The sequence below is a fragment of the Chiroxiphia lanceolata genome, chromosome 21 (assembly GCF_009829145.1).
Source record: "Chiroxiphia lanceolata isolate bChiLan1 chromosome 21, bChiLan1.pri, whole genome shotgun sequence".
NCBI lineage: Eukaryota > Metazoa > Chordata > Aves > Passeriformes > Pipridae > Chiroxiphia > Chiroxiphia lanceolata.
Genome location: NC_045657.1, coordinates 11,353,109 through 11,370,543, shown reverse-complemented (window position 1 = coordinate 11,370,543; position 17,435 = coordinate 11,353,109). Strand labels below are relative to the sequence as shown.

Below are 17,435 nucleotides of genomic sequence, written 5' to 3'. Positions count from 1 at the left end.
CCACACCTGGGGAAAGCGACAGCTCCCTCAGGGCAGACTTCGGTTTTGGGGAAAGAGCTCACGGTTTTTACATTCAGCTCCTTTTTTTGGACTGATTTTTTAAGTCCATGCCCCATCCTGTGAGGTTGGGAACACAGCAGCCTGGGGAGGGGCAGGGAGACACCCCTCTGTGACAGGGTGTGGAGGGACACACGGTTCCTGAGCCCGGGCAGGAGCGCTCTGAGGGAGAAGAAGATGTGCAGAGGCAGGTGTACAACAGAGCTTTATGGTCAGAATGGACTGTACCAGGGGTTTTCGATGCAGAAATAGAACATGACCCAAAATCCTGGTGGAACAGAAATGCTTTCAGGATTACAGCAGCTGAGGCTCAAGTGCCCACCTGCCTTCACGCATGAGGGGCTGCAAACCGGTCCTGTCCCAATCTTCCTTTTCCTCCCCAGATGTGCAGTTTGAACAGTCCCGTGCAATTTCCCTACAGTGTCATGTGGAATGCTCAGAGGAGGCAAATGCTAATGGCTAACAGACCTGAACGATACACTGCTCATGCAGCAAAAAACCAATTTGTTTTATAGGGAAATGGTTACAAGTGCATTTTGTGGGCAACAAAAAGAAAAATGGAGCAGGAGAATGCCTGCTGGTCAAGACAGCTCTGGAGTGGATAACAGATCAAAAGAACACATTGCTTGATAGGGACACAGAAGGAAACTCCAGTTTGGATTTCATGGTTGACATTTTACAACAAAAAGGGGAGAGAGAGAACAAAACCAAACCTCAAATCAACTTACAAGCAAGAGGGAAATGTAATGCACAGAACCTGGAGGGAGCTTCACCGTCTGAGCTGAGCAAGGGACCCCAGAACCAAATCAGGAGCACAGAGTACTGACCACTCCATCAAACACAGAGGCTGCTCACTGAGGCACAGGTGAGCACCATGGGTGGCCATAGTGCCCATCCAATGGCTGCTGAGCAGGTGCCAATCCACAGGTTTACGATCAAAGCAAAAACTAAAAGGCTTCCCGAACACGAGGCAGAGGGGGCTCTGCTTGGGGCAGGAAAGGCAGCACGCTGGCTGGCTGCAGTATGGACAGAAGCTGAAGCAGGACGGACGCTGCTGAGCTGCAGTGGTGGTCCCTCTTGGTGCAGAGCGGCAGCTGGGGCTTTACAGCCTGACTGTAAAATGCCTGAGAAGCAAATGCCTTGCCATGCCAACACTGCCCTGTAGCCAATTCTGAAGCTCTAGATATCTTCATTTCCTTATGGAGTCATGTCCCTGAGAGGTCCCGGCGGGAGGGGATTCTGGAATATGCAAATTTAAGAGTGGGAAGTGCAGAAAAGCACTGATTTTTCTCTCTCTTTCAGGTTATCTTTCCACTTTGCATTGTTTTTCCAAACTGCATAGCAGCTTACACGTAGTGTCTGAGACACTGGGGCCACGGAAATCAATGGGCTTCATGAATTCCAACAGCAGCACCAGTGAGGGCTAATTAAGCTGCTGTGCAGAAAGGTCCCGTTCAAAGGGCTTCAAAAACCACACACACTCTCTTTCACGCTGGCTCTGCGCCTGCTACTTTAGAGAGCTGTGTACCACGGATGATCTGCTTGACTTAAAGCTCATCAACTACTGGGTGAAGCTATGGCCAATATCACCTTTCTCCTTAAAAAAATAGGAAGGATAAGAAGTTAAAGACTTGAGACAGTCGAGCATGATGCGTTCATGCGGCATGTTTTTGTACTCCTCTTAACAAGACAGGAATTTCAAGTGTGCAGGAGTGGAATGCAGCAGGGATGGAGCAGGAGGCAGGTCCCCTCACCCCCACACCCTGCCAGCGACCCGACAGGGCATCTCTGGAAGGAGAAAAGCCGACAGCCTGGAAGCCGTACCCCGAACCTTCCCCTGGCTCACGTACATCTCAGCTGCGTTTGCTTTGTGTAACGATGCACCAGGCCAGCACACACAGATGTAAAGCTTTTGTTTTGCTCACTCTGGTTTGAGAGAATATACATTAAATGGCCAAAGCTTTACACATCTGTGCCTGTCCTGGGGTGACTCGTCAGAGAAGATGGAGACAGCCACGGTGCAGAGTTCACGGCCAGCCTACAGCTCCTCATAGTCACCCCCGCCCCGTGGCTTGCTCATGCTGGCTCCTCCTCCACCAAGAAAAGCCTCAAGTTCATCTATCTCACTGCTTTTCTCCTTGCTCTTCTTTTTCTTTTTCTTTTTCTCCTTCTCCTCTTTGCTCTCCTCCTTCTCTTTGCTCTTCTTGTGTTTGCTCTTCTTTTTCACTGACTTGTCCTCTTCCTGTAAAATGAGAGCATTTTTATTAGTAAATCCTCTGAGTATTCCAGTGACCCAGGATATACTGCTCTGACACTTGGCTCTGATGGGAATCACAGAATGGTTGGAAAGGACCTTTTAAAGATCACCTAGTCCAAACCCCCTGCTATGGGCAGGGACATCTTCAACTGGATCAGGTTAGGGTGAAGCATCTACTACCAAGGCTGGCTTGGAGTTAATTCCAGAAGACCATTCTGCAAGCTTGGACAGAAGAGTGGACAGACCACCTGGCTTATATGTAGCAGTGGTCTGTCAGGCAGTTTATGCCCAACAATACCATGGTATTGGACAGCCAGAAATGGCACAGAAAAAGACTGCTGCAGACTTCCCTCACTGTCCCTGAGATTAGGTCTGCTGGGGACACCCCTCTGCTCGGGAAAAATCTATGCTATGAACACTCTCAGTTCAGCACAGATGCACTGCTCTGCCTCATCCTGTATTTTACAAGCTCAAACACTCCCTTTTCAAAATTCAACTGCTCTAAAAGATTGATTTGAAGCTCAATGGTCTGCAGAGCCTGGGAGGCACACATCAGCTGCAGGATGTGAACATGGAAGGGAGTCCACCAGGTCCCCAGAGGACACCACAGAAGGCCACCCCTGTTCTTGGCTGGTAGATAACATCGCAGATCAGCTCTGAGGAATTAAACAGTACCTCTTTGCTTTTCTTTTTCTTCTTCTTTTTCTCCTTAGTAGGTTGTTTATCTATTAAAACAGAAAAAAGCATTGTTTTTACTCAATTTAAATGGTAAGAGATGCAATTCTGCCCTGGACCCATTTCTGAGAACAAAATACTCCATCCTGGAGCCATGGGCAACGGCAATGCTGACATCTCAGGACAAACTGTGCCCCTTTAGAAACCAACACAGGCTCCAGCACTCACACTCTGACTCAACAATATGCAACTTGTTTAATTATGAGCATTATCAACACTGACCCGGCATTCACTGTGTCATAGCTACTAAGAAACAAATCTAGAGACCAGCTTTACAAAATGGTCCGAAGGCCAAATTTGGGACTGGATTACAATTTCAAGAACTGAAGAAGAGCTCCCGGGAACAGTTTTCCTCTGATGGAAATCCTCCCAGGCATGGTTTGTGCTTCTCTGAGGACAACTGAGGACATAATGCCAGCAGATAGGACACCCTGACCGGCCAACACTCACTGCTGCTCACACTGTGTATGGAAATTACATCCCCAAAGCAACCCTGCTGCAGCCCTACTCTACAGGGGTGAATACTATTAAATGAGTCCCAGAGTCCATCACTGTCACAACATTTGTCCCATGTGACTGCGGCTGCTGAGCTTCCACTGTCTCTGCACAAAACCTCCTTGAACAGCAGAGTATCTGCTTGGCTGTTTCACAGAAGGCTTCATGACTGCACCACAATTCACACGTGTGATTTAACTGTCACTCTTACCTACACAGCCCTTTTTCCTCAGCTGCTCTGTAAATGGAGAAGTTTAATTGCCAGTCAAGTTCCAAAGACTGACGACCGAGAAACGGTTTTATATTTATCACCAAAAGAGGAGATAGGAGGAACCCAAGGTGAATTATTAAAGATGCTAAACTGAAGTTAAATTATTGACTTGGGCCTCTGCAGATGCCCTTGCAGTTATTTCAAGCTCTGCTGTTCAGCAGCTCAGAGCGACAAGCTGATGAAGCCATGGCAGCCTGTGATACCTTGCTCACGCTTTTGGAACAGCTCTCTCTGGTGCTGCTCACAGCTTTCTTCCTTCCTTAAGTCTTTAACTTTCCGTATTTCATCGTGACATCAGGGCAGGTCTATAGAAGCTGCTTTGCAGTAATGCCTAGACAGCAGGAATTATTTGCACAAGTAAGACTTGTTCCCTCGGGGAATGGGGGGAAAAAATACAGCCCGAGGAATGCTTAGGTTGTGATCAAGATCCCACCCCATTTTTCCCAAAAATAGAAGAGGAAATTGGCAGGGTATGTCAGAGCACTGTGCTCAAGTTGATCCAAATTCTTGAGGAGGTGGACACTGCAATGCTGAATGGCACTTGTCAGACAGGCAAGGCTAAGCAGGAAGCCTTACACAGCAGCAGCTTGTGAAAGATGTGCTTCTGCTTTCAGCTGGGACTAAAATAATACATGGCTGGTGCCATGGACAAGCCAAGTTCCCTATCTCCTCATGGGGAAAAATTTAAAGCTACTCATGCTGCGTTAAACCAGATTACAGACTCACATAGGGCACTGCATGAAATTAGAGGGTGTTTTATTTAGTACAAATTGGTTTGCTGACACCCTGGAACCACTTTGGAAAAAACAGATGCCTGACAAACAAAAGCAGCAAGAGTGGATATAAGGTGTGAACTTTACCTTCCTCGCTGCTCTCCTTGGGACCAGCTTCTTCCAAACCCAAACCAAAGAGATCTGAGTCATTTTTCAGTTTAAATGAGGGGACTGTTGATTTCACAGGTTGGGGTGGCTTTGCCAGCGAGGTATCATCATCAGATACTTCTGAGAGATCTTCCCGCACTGGAAATTCATCCTGGAGACAAGCAAAGGCAGGTAACACTGACAAATGCTTCAACCAAAATCTCTAACCATTTAGTACACAAAAATGTCAGATGTCAGCAGGTGGGCAGGAGGGAAGGAAATGGCATCTCAACTGAGCTGCTACTGCCTGGAAATCAATGCCCTCCTGGATCTTATGAGCTCTATTTCTTGCCTTGGTAAAATGCCTCAGTCACACTGGTACTGGCAAGGGTGTTCTGAGAACGTCACACTGGGGCTGCTGAAATCAAATTCCCAACGTAAAGGGATTAAATGAGACCTTCAGCTCTGTTATGCCACCAGCATCAGCTTTTTTCTGCCCTGGGGAGGCACCTCTGTTTTGGGAAAATCAAACCAAATAGGCTGAAAACTCACCTCCAGCCCTGAGAGACAAAATCTTTCTGCTGTGCAGCTCTGTGGGTCTCAGGTACCAGAGGCAGCAGGGCCAAGGAAGCAGAGTGTGTTTGCAGAATAACTCCCTTCATCGAGCTAAAAGGGAATGTGCTCCCAGGGCAAATCTGTCCCTTCGCTGCGGGATAAAACCCAGGATGCTGCAGAGCCTGGATACCACCCAAAAATCCTCCGTCTCTGTATGACGGGAATGGAAATTCAGTTTAATGATCTTCTGATACTGTCAACTGATTCTCTTCAGAATTTGTTATCCAACCTTTCCATATACCTTATATCCCTGTATACTGACTGAACACAGCCTTGCTGTGCTGCCAGTCGAGGCAATGCCCCACACCTTGCTAATGGTGATGGCTTTACCGGTTTGCCTGACCAGTACATCTTGCAGTGGGAAAACATTCACCTGTTATGGGGCATTCCCTGTGTCGGGTATTCCCTGACACTGCTGCACTGACACCCTCACCAATCCCTTCTCATCAGCACATGCAGGAGAAATAACTTGCTCCAATACTTCGTTTTCATATTAAACTGCCAAGAAAAGTAGGAAGTGAAGATGCAAAATGAATGGAAAATTACTCAATAAACAGCATGACACATAGGCAAGGTCAAAGAAACTGGGACAACCGCCCTTTCTACAAGATTCTGGAATGATGCAGACACAGGGAACCTCCCTGAACACCAGCTATCACAGACACCAGGGCACCCCTGAACAGCCACTGCCCATCACAAATCACTGTCAGCAGTTTCCAGGGATTGCTCTGCAGGCTGCGAGTACAGGTCACTGAAATCAGGGATATCTTGAGCCACGCAGCAAGTTCTGACCAGCTCAGAGAAGATGGGTGGGAGAAGTGTTTTCTTCATCTGTAATATGGGGGGCTGTGGGGCGACTCCTGGTGTGCCCTGTGTTTTAGCAGACACCTGCAAGCATGTGCTGAATGTTGCAGACATTACAGCTACCTCGGCTATCCTGGAAAGTCCTTCCCAGGCAGACTTCCTTCTTCCCTTAAGGCTTTGCCAAGCAAATTTTGTGATGGCCTTTTGATTGCTGGATTGACTGCAAGAAGCTCACTCCCTCTGGCAGAGACACACTTCTACATGTTAAACTTTGGATGAAGACCCAATAGCTTTGTATTTTGTACCTTCCACACTGCTGCACAGGTTGTGCTTCGGACTGGCTGAGAATAAGTAGCACAGTAAAACACATAAGCACAAATCTTGTTTGTGTTTGCAAATACAAACCTTGTGTCAGGGGAGGTTTAAGTTGGATATTAGGAGAAGGTTCATCCCCCAGAGGGTGGTCAGGCACTGAACAGGCTCCCCAGAGCTCAAGGAGTGTCTGGACAACGCTCTCAGGGACAGGGTGGGATTGTGGGGTGTCTGTGCAGGGCTAATGGTTGGACTGGATGATCCTTGCCCCTTCCAATTCAGGGTATTCTACAGATATGTGATTCTGTGATTCTTGTTGCCATGTGGCTTTCACATTCAGAGCATTGGTGGGTTTCTGCTTACATCAATCTCTGCAGGTTGCTTAGCACCTGCCTTGCTGCGACTGCTCCTGAGGGAGGGGAGAACAGATGAAGACTCTGCTCAGGGAGATGCCTCAACCCTTCCAGCTCAGCTCGGCATGGCTCACCGCAACACAGGCATGTTATTTACCATTTTCTTCTTCTGGCTGTCAGAATCCTCACTTTCAAAGTCTGGGTCATCCATAACAAACGAGAGCATCTGAGTAGCTATTGGTCCCTCTTGATCACTGTCAGACTCCTCAGGCTTCTCCTCTTTGACCACTTTCTGCTTGGAAGCAAGTCCTTTGCTTTGGGAAGTGGCCTTTGAGGCCTGGGCTGCTGCAGGGGCAGGAGCAGTGGCTGCCAGGCCAGTGTTGACCTTGCTGCTGCTGTTTCGTTCAGACCCAGAACGGGGAGGTAAACTGTCAGGAGGCTTCGGGTCAGTTGCTTTGGTCAAAATTGCTTCACTCTGTGGTTTCAGAGAACTTCTGGAAGACCTGAGAAGAAACAAGTTGTCAGAGCCTGTCCACTCCCACTCTGTGGAGCAAAGCACAATTAACAGCTGAGACTGCCTCAGGGGCTGAATTGTGCACCCCACTGGGAGAGCCAGTTCATCCTGGGGGGAAAGGAGGGAGGGGAGGGCAGGGGTGTGGTGTGGGGGTGTGGTCAAACACACCACTCAGGCTGAGGATAACCCTCGTGCCTCTGTGAATGCTGAGGCGCAGGTGTCCATGCCAGCACATCATGCTTGATGTCACTCACAGGATGTGGTTTGTGGAGAACATGACCCAGCTCATTGCTCCCCAGCACAGGGTGTAATGAGTGACTCCACTCCCTTCACCCAAGACTTGACTCCTCTCCCCTCCCCACACCACTATGAACAGCCATTCTGGTGCCCAGTTATGGGCTCTTGTTCAAATTTGAGGAAAAGGCTGGGCCAGTCCCAAGCAGAACTGTCCCAGTGGCCACAGGAGCTCAGTGCTCTAAGGCATGGGGCAGGAAACACTGCACAAAGCAATTACACCTACAGTAACTACAGCCCCAGCTCACAGCTGAAGGAACAAGCTCACAGAGACACCAAGACTTCCCAAAGGCTGCACACAGTCAGTGGCAGGACTGAGAAGAGGCCAGCACAACCCCACACTTCTGCCTGTGCTTTGTACCTTTCTTTTTCCTGCTCCATGTTTTTGTCTCCATCTGGTATGAGGATGACCTTAGAGTCCTTCACCTCTTCCTCTTCCTCCTCCTCACTGGAGAGGGTGATGTTCTTGCTGGGCACCCGTTCTCCTGCCAGCACTGGTCTGCCGGGAATTTTGTCATCCAGATCCAGGTCATCTTGGAAACTTGCCACCATGGGGTTCCCCCCGGCTGCGTCTCCATCGCTGCAAAACAGACAGTGATCAGACACCTACCCCAGGATGGGCTGGACAGACCTGCCTCCCCTTGGACAGAGACTGACGCTGGCCTGGCTTTTCCAGCCAATTTCAGGAGCAATGTTCTCAGCCCAGGGCAGCTGATGATTAAAGGGCTGGAGCTCCTCTGCTCTGGATACAGGCTGGGAGAGCTGGGGGTGTTCAGCCTGGACAAAAGAAGGCTCCAGGGAGACCTGAGAGTCCCTGTCAGTGCCTAAAGGGGCTCCAAGAGAGCTGGAGAGGGACTTGGGACAAGGAACTGGAGGGACAGGACAAACGGGAATGGCCTTAAGCTGAAGGAGGGCAGGGTAGACTGGAAATTAGGAAGAAATTCTTCCCTGTGAGGGTGGGGAGGCCCTGACACAGGTTGCCCAGAGAAGCTGTGGCTGCCCCAACCCTGAAAGTGTCCAAGGCCAGGTTGGACGGGGCTTGGAGCAACCTGGGCTAGTGGAAGGTGTCCCTGCCCATGGCAGGGGGTAGAATGACACGAGCTTTAAGGTCCCTTCCAACACAAACCAGTCGGTGAGTCTGTGATTCTATGCAGTGCCAGCCTTCCCTTGCCCACTGCCCAGCTCAGGCTGGACCTGCTCCCTGCAGGCTGCAGCACTGGCATGAGCCCTGCACCAAACAGGCCACATTAGGATGTGTCACAGAGCAGCTGCCACCTCTCAAGCTGGAAATAAGTGGCTGGAAAAAGTGAGCCTCACTGGTACAGAGCAGCCTGTGGCCTCAGCTCCATCAGAACATGGAGCTCCATCCAACATGCAAGGATCAGTCAGTCAAACTATGGGAACTGCCTGCTTTCATCTCCACATCCTGTAATTAAACCTGATCATATGCTGTCACTGCTATGGGAACTCACTCAGCTATCAGCTTCCTGGAATCGTTTCTATTTCTGTGGTGCTCCCTGAAGCAGACAGATATCGAGACCATGCTTTAACATTCCCAAAATTAAATTAACCTAAGGACACACATTCAGAGCTGGGAGTCTGTCAGCCTCCCTGGATGTAGCACAGTTCCGTGTTCAGAGGCAGCTTGATTGAGAGCTTTGCAGCTGAAGTTGTGGATTCTTGTCTGAATGTCCCCAGGACTCAATTTTAATACTTTCTGAAGGATTTGCTCATGTCAGAAATATAGATTTTCCCCAGGCTCAGCTGATGAGCCTTTGTATCACTTTTCCTTGTTTTACTTGCTTTATTCACAGAGATACCTAGCTCCTCCCCAATAACCCACCACACACAAGTCACTGTCCTTTTAATGACACCACGTGGATTATACAAGCACAGTCTTCATTTTTACACAGAGACAAAAAAGTCGTTATAGCTTGGAACAGATTAGATTTTAGAGACATAAACAAAGTCCTTAAACTGGAAGAAGGTGGTGTTCCCAGTCAGTTGCACAAGGCAAGCACTGAAAGACAGTGGAGGATGGTGTGCCGGTAAGAAGAGAAATGCCCTAAACACTGTCAGGATGATGGTAACTGCTCACTCTGACTCTTCTCATACGGTTGGATATCAGCTTACAAGTCAGTTTTAAAGAGTTAATACATCTGCCAACAGACAATGGAGTTATTTGTGACAATGGGACACCATGCTGATGACACCTGACGCAGCCAGAGTGATCACAGCCAGTGCTTGTCTGGGTTGGAGTGCCAAGAGTTGGGCCAACATCAGCCCTCTCTGTTTCTGGTGTGGATCCCTCTGCTCTCAGGACTCAGCGCAGCGCCTGGCTGAGCAGGGACAGGCTGCTGAAGAGCCCCTTCATCACTAACACTGCTGCTCTCACACCGAGCCAGGAAGCAGGCACACAGCCTGGCCACACAAAGGAGAGGAGAACTGGTGCCCAAACCAGCCCCCAAGGCTGGAGGAATTACAAGTGAGCGATTCCTGACGTTTGCAAAGCACTGGCAGGGTTTCCTCTTGAAATGCACTGAAAAGAAAATGGAGTGGCATCCTAAAAATGGCAGGATATTATTCTGAACTAAAGACATTGCATTTCTTTAACACATCACTACTCTATTAGGCATAGGGGCTCTTCAGACATTGCTGCCACTGTCCTACCACACACCATCCAGACTTGCAGCCTTTCAAGCATTCCCAGTCTGAATGGAACATCCATGTATCTACCCCCCCTCGCCAAAGTGGGTCACCTCCCTTTGCAGTGAGTGCACTGCCTCCATGTCTAACCAACACAGATCGCTGAGTGACAGCTTAAGAGCAGAGCAGTGGAGTGAATATACATCAGGAAAATCACTGCTGCAGTATAAACAGGGTCTGACAAGGCAAAACTAGGATAAGCTTGTGGTCCTGAGGTTCCAGCTGGAAGGAAGGCAGAGCATGCAAACCCAAGCACATTGAATGGCTCTCTCTAACCCTCGAGGCACTGCCAAGCTGGCATAAGTATTGAGCCAGTGTGATTGTGGGCACAGGTACCCCCCCAAAAACTGACTACACTGGCTGAGGTCTGCTCTGATCACAGAGTTTGCTGGGGTGTCCTCAGTGACAGACTGGCTGCTGAGGAGGAAACAAACCCTGCTGCAACCTGAGCTCAGGGCGTCACACCTGGATGGGCTGTGCTCCCACAGCCCCAGGGCAGCCATCAGAATCCTCTTGCCACGTCCTTTTTTGGGGATAAAGAAAGAGGAAAAAACCCAAGCCCTAATAAAGCAGGTAAGCTGAGGGAATCCCACATCACAGGATGAGCCTGCATGGCTGTGTTCTAGGAGATAGAGGCCTTCTTCAGTGAACCATTGTCCTTGGCTTCCCTCCCTTGGGCTGGTGCAGCTGGGCACCACTATATGCACAAGAGATCCATAAAAGCAAAGAATCAGTTCAGAGCCCTTCAGATGCAAGGGCATAGCAGCCTAATCAACATTTAAGATACAGCTAGGGATGCTGAGAAGACAGATCAGGAACACTGCCAGGTACAACATAAACTGGCTTTCAGACACCTCCAGACTACCCAGGATCCAGGCCAGCCTGACCCAGCAGGAGCCAAGGCAGGAGCTCCTTTGGAGCAGATTAGCTCCTTCGGTGCAGTCACTTACACACTGGCTCAGAGTATCAGGTTAAAGAGCAGCAAACTAAGTTCTGAAACAGCAAACTGGGAGATTGAAATGCCTTCCTAATTAACTGGTAAAGAAACTGATTCGGGGAGTTCTCTATTGCAAGTCAAAGAACCATAACATACCATTAAACAAAACCCAGGACTCCATTCATCTCCATAGGCCTGTGCTGGGATTTAGCTACAGCAACCCCAAGAGCTGTCACTAAATGCTGGAAGGTTCCACAGATGTCTGATCCTTAAGGAGAACAGCCCTATTCCACAGGCAGGAGCACATTCCTCACTGAGAGGAATTTCAGGAAAAAAAAGATGTTTTTTCTAACACTGCTGCTCCATGTCAATTCTTGCTCCATTATTTTAGAGATGTTATGGAGCAGGGAATGGGGGAAGTTGACAAAACATCATTGCAAAAGAATCAAGAATTCCCTACTTCAACAAATGCCAAAATTTACAGCCTTTCTAAAGCTCAACGAGAGCAAACAAATTCTTACAACTGGCAGCAAACACACCCCGGAGCTCAGGAAGCAGTTTAGTGACACAGCACAACATCCTGCTCGCAGCCAGACCAGACCTTGCCCTCCTCCATGGGAGGGAGCAGCCTGAGCAACCCAAGCTCTGCCTGGGGAAGGATGAGGAGCCAGCTGGGAGCTTAGGGGTCAGAGTTCCAGAGAGAACAGGTAAAGGTGACACCACAGTGGGTGCCTGCAACAGGTTGCCCAGCTGGGAAGAACAAGCGCATCAGGCCCTGTACAAAAAAGAGAGGAACAGCCCTGCTCACAGGCCAGTTCACAGGCCCTGGTCCCCATGGACTTCAACCAACTGAGTACCTGCTGGAGGGACAAGACAGCAAGACCTAGGCAACCTAGGAGGTTCCCAGAGCACACTAAAGGTCACTTCCTCCTCCGAAGGATAGAGGAACCAGTGAAAGGTGCTCTGCTGGACCTCACACCCACAAAACATGGGGCACATGTTGGGAGAGTGAAGGTCAAAGGCAGCCTTGGTGAAATTCAGGATCCTAAGGGCAGGGAGGAAAGTAAAAAGCAAGCTGGAGCTCAGGAAAGCAGACTTGGGCATGAAGTCTGCTTGGAGGCCAGAAACCAGAGGTGTACCCAGGGATTAATATGGGGCCCGGTCCTGTTTATCACCTTCATTAATGACTTGGATGACAGGGCAGAGTGTACCCTCAGCAAGTCTGCACGTGATCCCAAACTGAGAAGAGTGACTGATGCCCAGAGGGTCATGCTGACACTCAGAGGGACGTGGACAAGGCTGGGAATGGGCTGACAGGAACCTCATTAAGTTCAACAAGGGGAAGTGTGAAGTCCTGCACCTGGGGAGGAACAACCCCACACACCAATACATGCTGGGGGTCACCAGCTCGACAGAAGAGGGCCTGGGGGTTCCTGGCGGTGCCAAGCTGAACAAGGTGCCTCTGCTGCCAAGAAGGCCAATGGTATCCTGGGCTTCACGAGGCAAAGCAGTGCCAGCAGGTCAGGGAGGTGATTCTGCCCGTCTGCTCAGCGCTGGTGAGGCCACAGCTAGAGTCCTGTGTCTAGCTCTGAGTGCTCCTCAGTACAAGAGACACATAGGCACACTAGAGAGAGTGAGTCCAATGAAGGGCCATGAGGATGAATAACTGATTAACTTACTGGAGCAATACTCACAAGAGGAAAGGCTCTCCCATGTGAGAGTCAGGACTGCTTAGTCTGGAGAAGGCTTGGGGGGGAACCTGAAAGGGTATTTAAACAGCTGAAGGAGGTATAAAGAAAGTGGAGCTAGGCTCTTTTCACTGCTGCTTGATGCCAGGACAAGAGGCAAGGGGCACAAACTGAAATACAGGAGATTCCCCACGAACATCAGGAAACACTTTTTCCATTGACAGCGTGCCTGGGTACTGGAGAGGCTGTGGATTCTCCATTCATGGAGATATTCAGAAGCCATCTGGAAACAGTTCTGGGCAACTGGCTCTGAGTAGCCCTGGATGAGGAGGGAGATTAGACCAGACGACCCCCCAGGTGCCTTCCAAGCCTGTGAATGTATCTCTGCTCCACATACGAAACCACAGTGCACTGAGGTGTTCTCAGAGCTCACCGCAGGGCTCTTGCTTACAGTCACTGAGGCGATTCCTCTGATTTGGGTAAGAGAAGTAATTTCACAAAGTCTCAAACCATGGCCCATTCTTCTGCCACATCTTCAATGGTAGCCTACGAACCGAGGTGAGACACCAAGAGGGAGAAATCACCAGCAGCAGAAGAGCAAGGACTCAAAGCTATCTTCTCGGACTTCATGAGGAGGAGAGACTACAACAAACAACTAGAACTTGGTGAGGGGAACTAGAACTTGGTTCAGGAGCCCAGAACACTCCCACAGCAAAAGACCGTTACATGTCAGCATTAAAGGCTGCTCCTGGACTAAAGTTAAAGGAGGGGCTTGAAAGGTCTGACTGATAGTAATGTAATATACATATATATATAGTTGCCTTTAGTTTGTATAGTATTTATTTATGTAAATAAATGTATATACTTCCCCCTTCCCCTACAGAAGCCTCTGGTCTGAAAGTTTCTCTCCGGTGTTAGGATAGATTGTGGAAAGGGGTGGGGAGAAGCCTAAAAATTGGATTTTAGATTTCTAATGTGGCTCAAACTGCAGAAGCTGATTATTGAGGACAGCGCTTACAGAACCTGTATGCTGTTCCCAGGTACCATGGGGCTGTAACTGGCATCCTGAAGGAAAATGGTTATTGCAGATGAAGGTCAGAGCCATATCTGCATGTCTGAATTTCAGCACATCTGGCTTATTGTGGTAGGCCCCTTTTGGCAAGAAATAGAACATCACATTGCCAGACCACAGAGAAAACTATGTGATCTACAGAAGAAACCAGAGCAAGCCAGGAATGCCAGGCTGCAGAGGAATGACAATTTGCAGGGATGTGCTGCAAAGTCTTCTCCCAGGGAAACAAAGCTGTTCTGACTGCACTGGGTACCACCGTCAGCAAAGGATGAAGCTGTGAACAAGTGTGGGCTCTGTGAAAGCCCAAAGGGGTCTCTTTTTCTGCCCCCACCAACTCACTGACACTGGAAGGCTACCAAGACTGGGGACAGAGTGCAAAAGGACATCAGAGCATCCAAAAACATGTCAACTCTAAACCAAGGAGCAGGGTTCTTGCACCCCTGTTCAACACGTTTGCCTTTTTATACAGTTTGCCTGTACCTATTTGCCTCTACTGACCGACACCCTGGAGCAGAGAAGCCCCTGTGAAAGATCCAGCCTCCTGCCCACAGCAGAACTGCAGCTCCAGAGCTCTGAGGGCACTTCCCTTGGCCAGTCCCTTGGCCAAACCCAGCATGGTCAGGCTTGGCTCTCATGACAATTTCTTGTTAAACACAGAAAAATATCCCAGCTCAGCCACAGCCATGAGCAAGACACTTTGTAGGCCAGCATGCTGCCAGCAACCAATATTTTTTTCCTTGTCTTTTTTTTTTTCTTTAATAAAACATCCACGTGTTCTGCCATCACAAGGGATGATGATTCAGGCTGACCTGCATTAGACAGAAATTGAGCCTCACACACAGCACTGATTTAAAGTTGCTGTGGTTGAACTAGAGAACACTGAATCATGACAAAGATGTCAAAAGATGCAGAATCCACCACATTCACAGATTAGCAGTGTCAGTGTTTATTTAGTCTCTTGGTTAATCCAGAGTTGATGACAAGAGGCAGCAGGCAAGGAACATACTAACCAAAGGGATGCAGAGCCTGTGAGTATGCTTAGGTCACCGCTTAAGAGACAGTCTGCTTTCAGACAGCTCACTACACATTCTCTTGTCTGAGCAGCTCAGTATACACAATGCCCTTTCCCTTACTTTTTGGTTAAAAAAATCAAAGCCAGGAAAAGAAAAAAAGGGGGAAAAAAAAAGAAAATCCACCTTATGGCATAAGCACAACTCTGCCATTTGGAGGAGATAGACAGTTACAGAGTCACAGACCAGTTTGGGTTGGAAGGGACCTTAAAGCTCAGCTTATTTCAACCCCTCCGCACTGAGCATCTTCAACTGCAGCAGGTTGCTCAGAGGCCTGTCCAGCCTGACTGGAAATGTTTCCAGGGATGAGGCATCACCACTTTCTAGGCAACCTATGCCGCTGCCTCACCACCCTCACGGTAAAAAAATTCTTCCTTATACCTAGTCTGAATCTCCCCTTCTTTAGTTTAAAACGATCACCTCTTGTCCTATTGCAACAGGCCCTGATAAAAACTCTGTCCTCACCTTTCCTTGCATCCTGAAAGGCTGCAATAAGGTCTCCCCAAAGCCTTCTCTTCTCCAGGCTGAACACGCCCAGCTCTCCCAGCTTGGCTCCAGAGTAGAGGGACTACAGCCCTTGGAGTATCTCCTTGGCCTTGTCTGGACTTGTTCCAACAGCTCCACGTCCTTCTGATGTTGGGGACCCCGGAGCTGGAGGCAGCTCTGCAGGGGTGTCTCACCTGAGGGGGCAGAGGGGCAGAATCCTCCCCTCCCCACTGCCCATGCTGTGGGATCAGCCTGGGGCACAGGAGGGTTCTGGACTGGGTCATGTTCAGCCTCTCCCCCACCAGCACCCCCAAGTCCTTCTCTCCAGGGTTGCTCCATCTGTTCATCCCCAGCCTGGACTGATACCAGGAGTTGCCCTGACGCAGGGTCTGCACCTTTAGCTTGGCCTTGGTGAACCTCATGAGGTTCCCATGGCCCACCTCTCATGTTTGTCCAGGTCCCTCTGGATGATATCCCGTCCCTCAGGAGTGTCACCTGCACCCTCAGCTTGGTGCTGTTGATAAATTTGCTGAGGGTGCAGTCGATCCCCCTGTCTGTGTCATGGATGAAGACATTAAGCAGCACTGGTCCCAGTACAGACCCCTGAGGGACACCACTTGTTACTCATCTTCACCCGGGCTTTGAGACACAGATCACTACCATCTGGATGTGATCATCCAAACCATTCCTTATCAACCCATCAAATCTCTTGCCAATTCAGACAGAAAATGTTGGAAAAAAACATTAGACATAGACAAAGAAAAAGAAAGGCACCCCTTAAGAGGTTTTTGGAATCTGCAGGCAACCATGCAGTGACACTCCCAAAGGAGCATGACCCTCTCCATCCTTCCTTCCAAAATTCCACAGAGCTATGGATTGCCCCCAAGTGCCTTCCAGCAAACCCCAGATCCCCTTATAGTGTCTAAGGAATGGCAGTACCAGGTCACAAAGGAGCTTGGCCATGCTTTGGGCCTCTGCAGAAGGGAAATATTCATTAAGGAAAACATAATATCCCTGCAAAGTGCACTGTGTTCCAGAAGGAAAATACTGCAAATAATTCAGTGTGTTTGGCCAGAAGGAAAATCCCTTCCTGACCCAAAGGATCCAGTGGTTTAACCTGTGCACAAAGCAAGACAGCAGCACCAGGAAGGTGATAACCTGCTTTTCCTGCTGTTCCTCCTTTCCAGGGAGCAGTATTTGTCACTAAATGGGAGACAGTGAATGCTAGGATTGACCATAATGTACCCAGAAAAGCTCTGGGACAGCTCTGGAATCACTGTCTGAATGGTTGCAGCAGGTTAGCCAGGCTGCGTATCCAGGTGTGTCCCTGTCCCACCCTCCCTCCACCCTCCTTTCCTTACCTTTCACTGTCCACATGGTGTTTGGGTTGTGCTTTCCCTTTGTCCTTCTGCGGTGCCGAGTCTTCCAGAAAACTGTGGTCCAGGCTGTCCTCGGGAACAAAGTCCTCCACACTCTGTACCTTGGCAGGGGCTGCAGGGTCAGGGGGAGGAGTGGCAGCAGAAGGATCTGCATTAGTGACAGGAGTTGTAAAACACGGGGGTCAACACAAGCAAGACAGAAATTGGCTTCTTCCAGATCTGTGCTGCCCAGGGTGGCAGCAACCATGAGGCAGAGGGAGGTTATAAACAAGATATAAATCAGCCCAGAGTCTGGCATGAAGGCACTCACAGATCACACATGGCTGCTGTGGTTTAGAATTGAAAACCTCTGGCACGGACTGGCTCTGCTCTCCAGGGAAGGCTGCAACTGCCTGTACAGGTTTTATACCTGTGCTATGTGCACTGCTCCTGTGAGATGTCCTCTCACTATTCTCTTACCTTTTTCAGACTGTTTGGCTCACTCTCTCCTATTCTCTTGCTTTTTTCAGCTGTAACTGTCCAAGGCAGAA

The 17,435-nt window shown here is 49.3% G+C and overlaps 1 protein-coding gene across 1 annotated transcript in view; it reads right to left on the bottom strand.

Moving 5' to 3' along the window:
* Positions 1–245: 245 nt before the first annotated feature.
* Positions 246–17,435, bottom strand: part of RABL6 (RAB, member RAS oncogene family like 6) — a 55,395-nt gene continuing 38,205 nt past the window's right edge. Inside the window, 6 exon segments of the mRNA XM_032708336.1 lie at positions 246–2,299; positions 2,990–3,039; positions 4,676–4,847; positions 6,917–7,262; positions 7,929–8,147; positions 16,888–17,053. Coding sequence (XP_032564227.1) covers positions 2,096–2,299; positions 2,990–3,039; positions 4,676–4,847; positions 6,917–7,262; positions 7,929–8,147; positions 16,888–17,053 — 1,157 coding nt within the window. The 3' untranslated portion in view covers positions 246–2,095.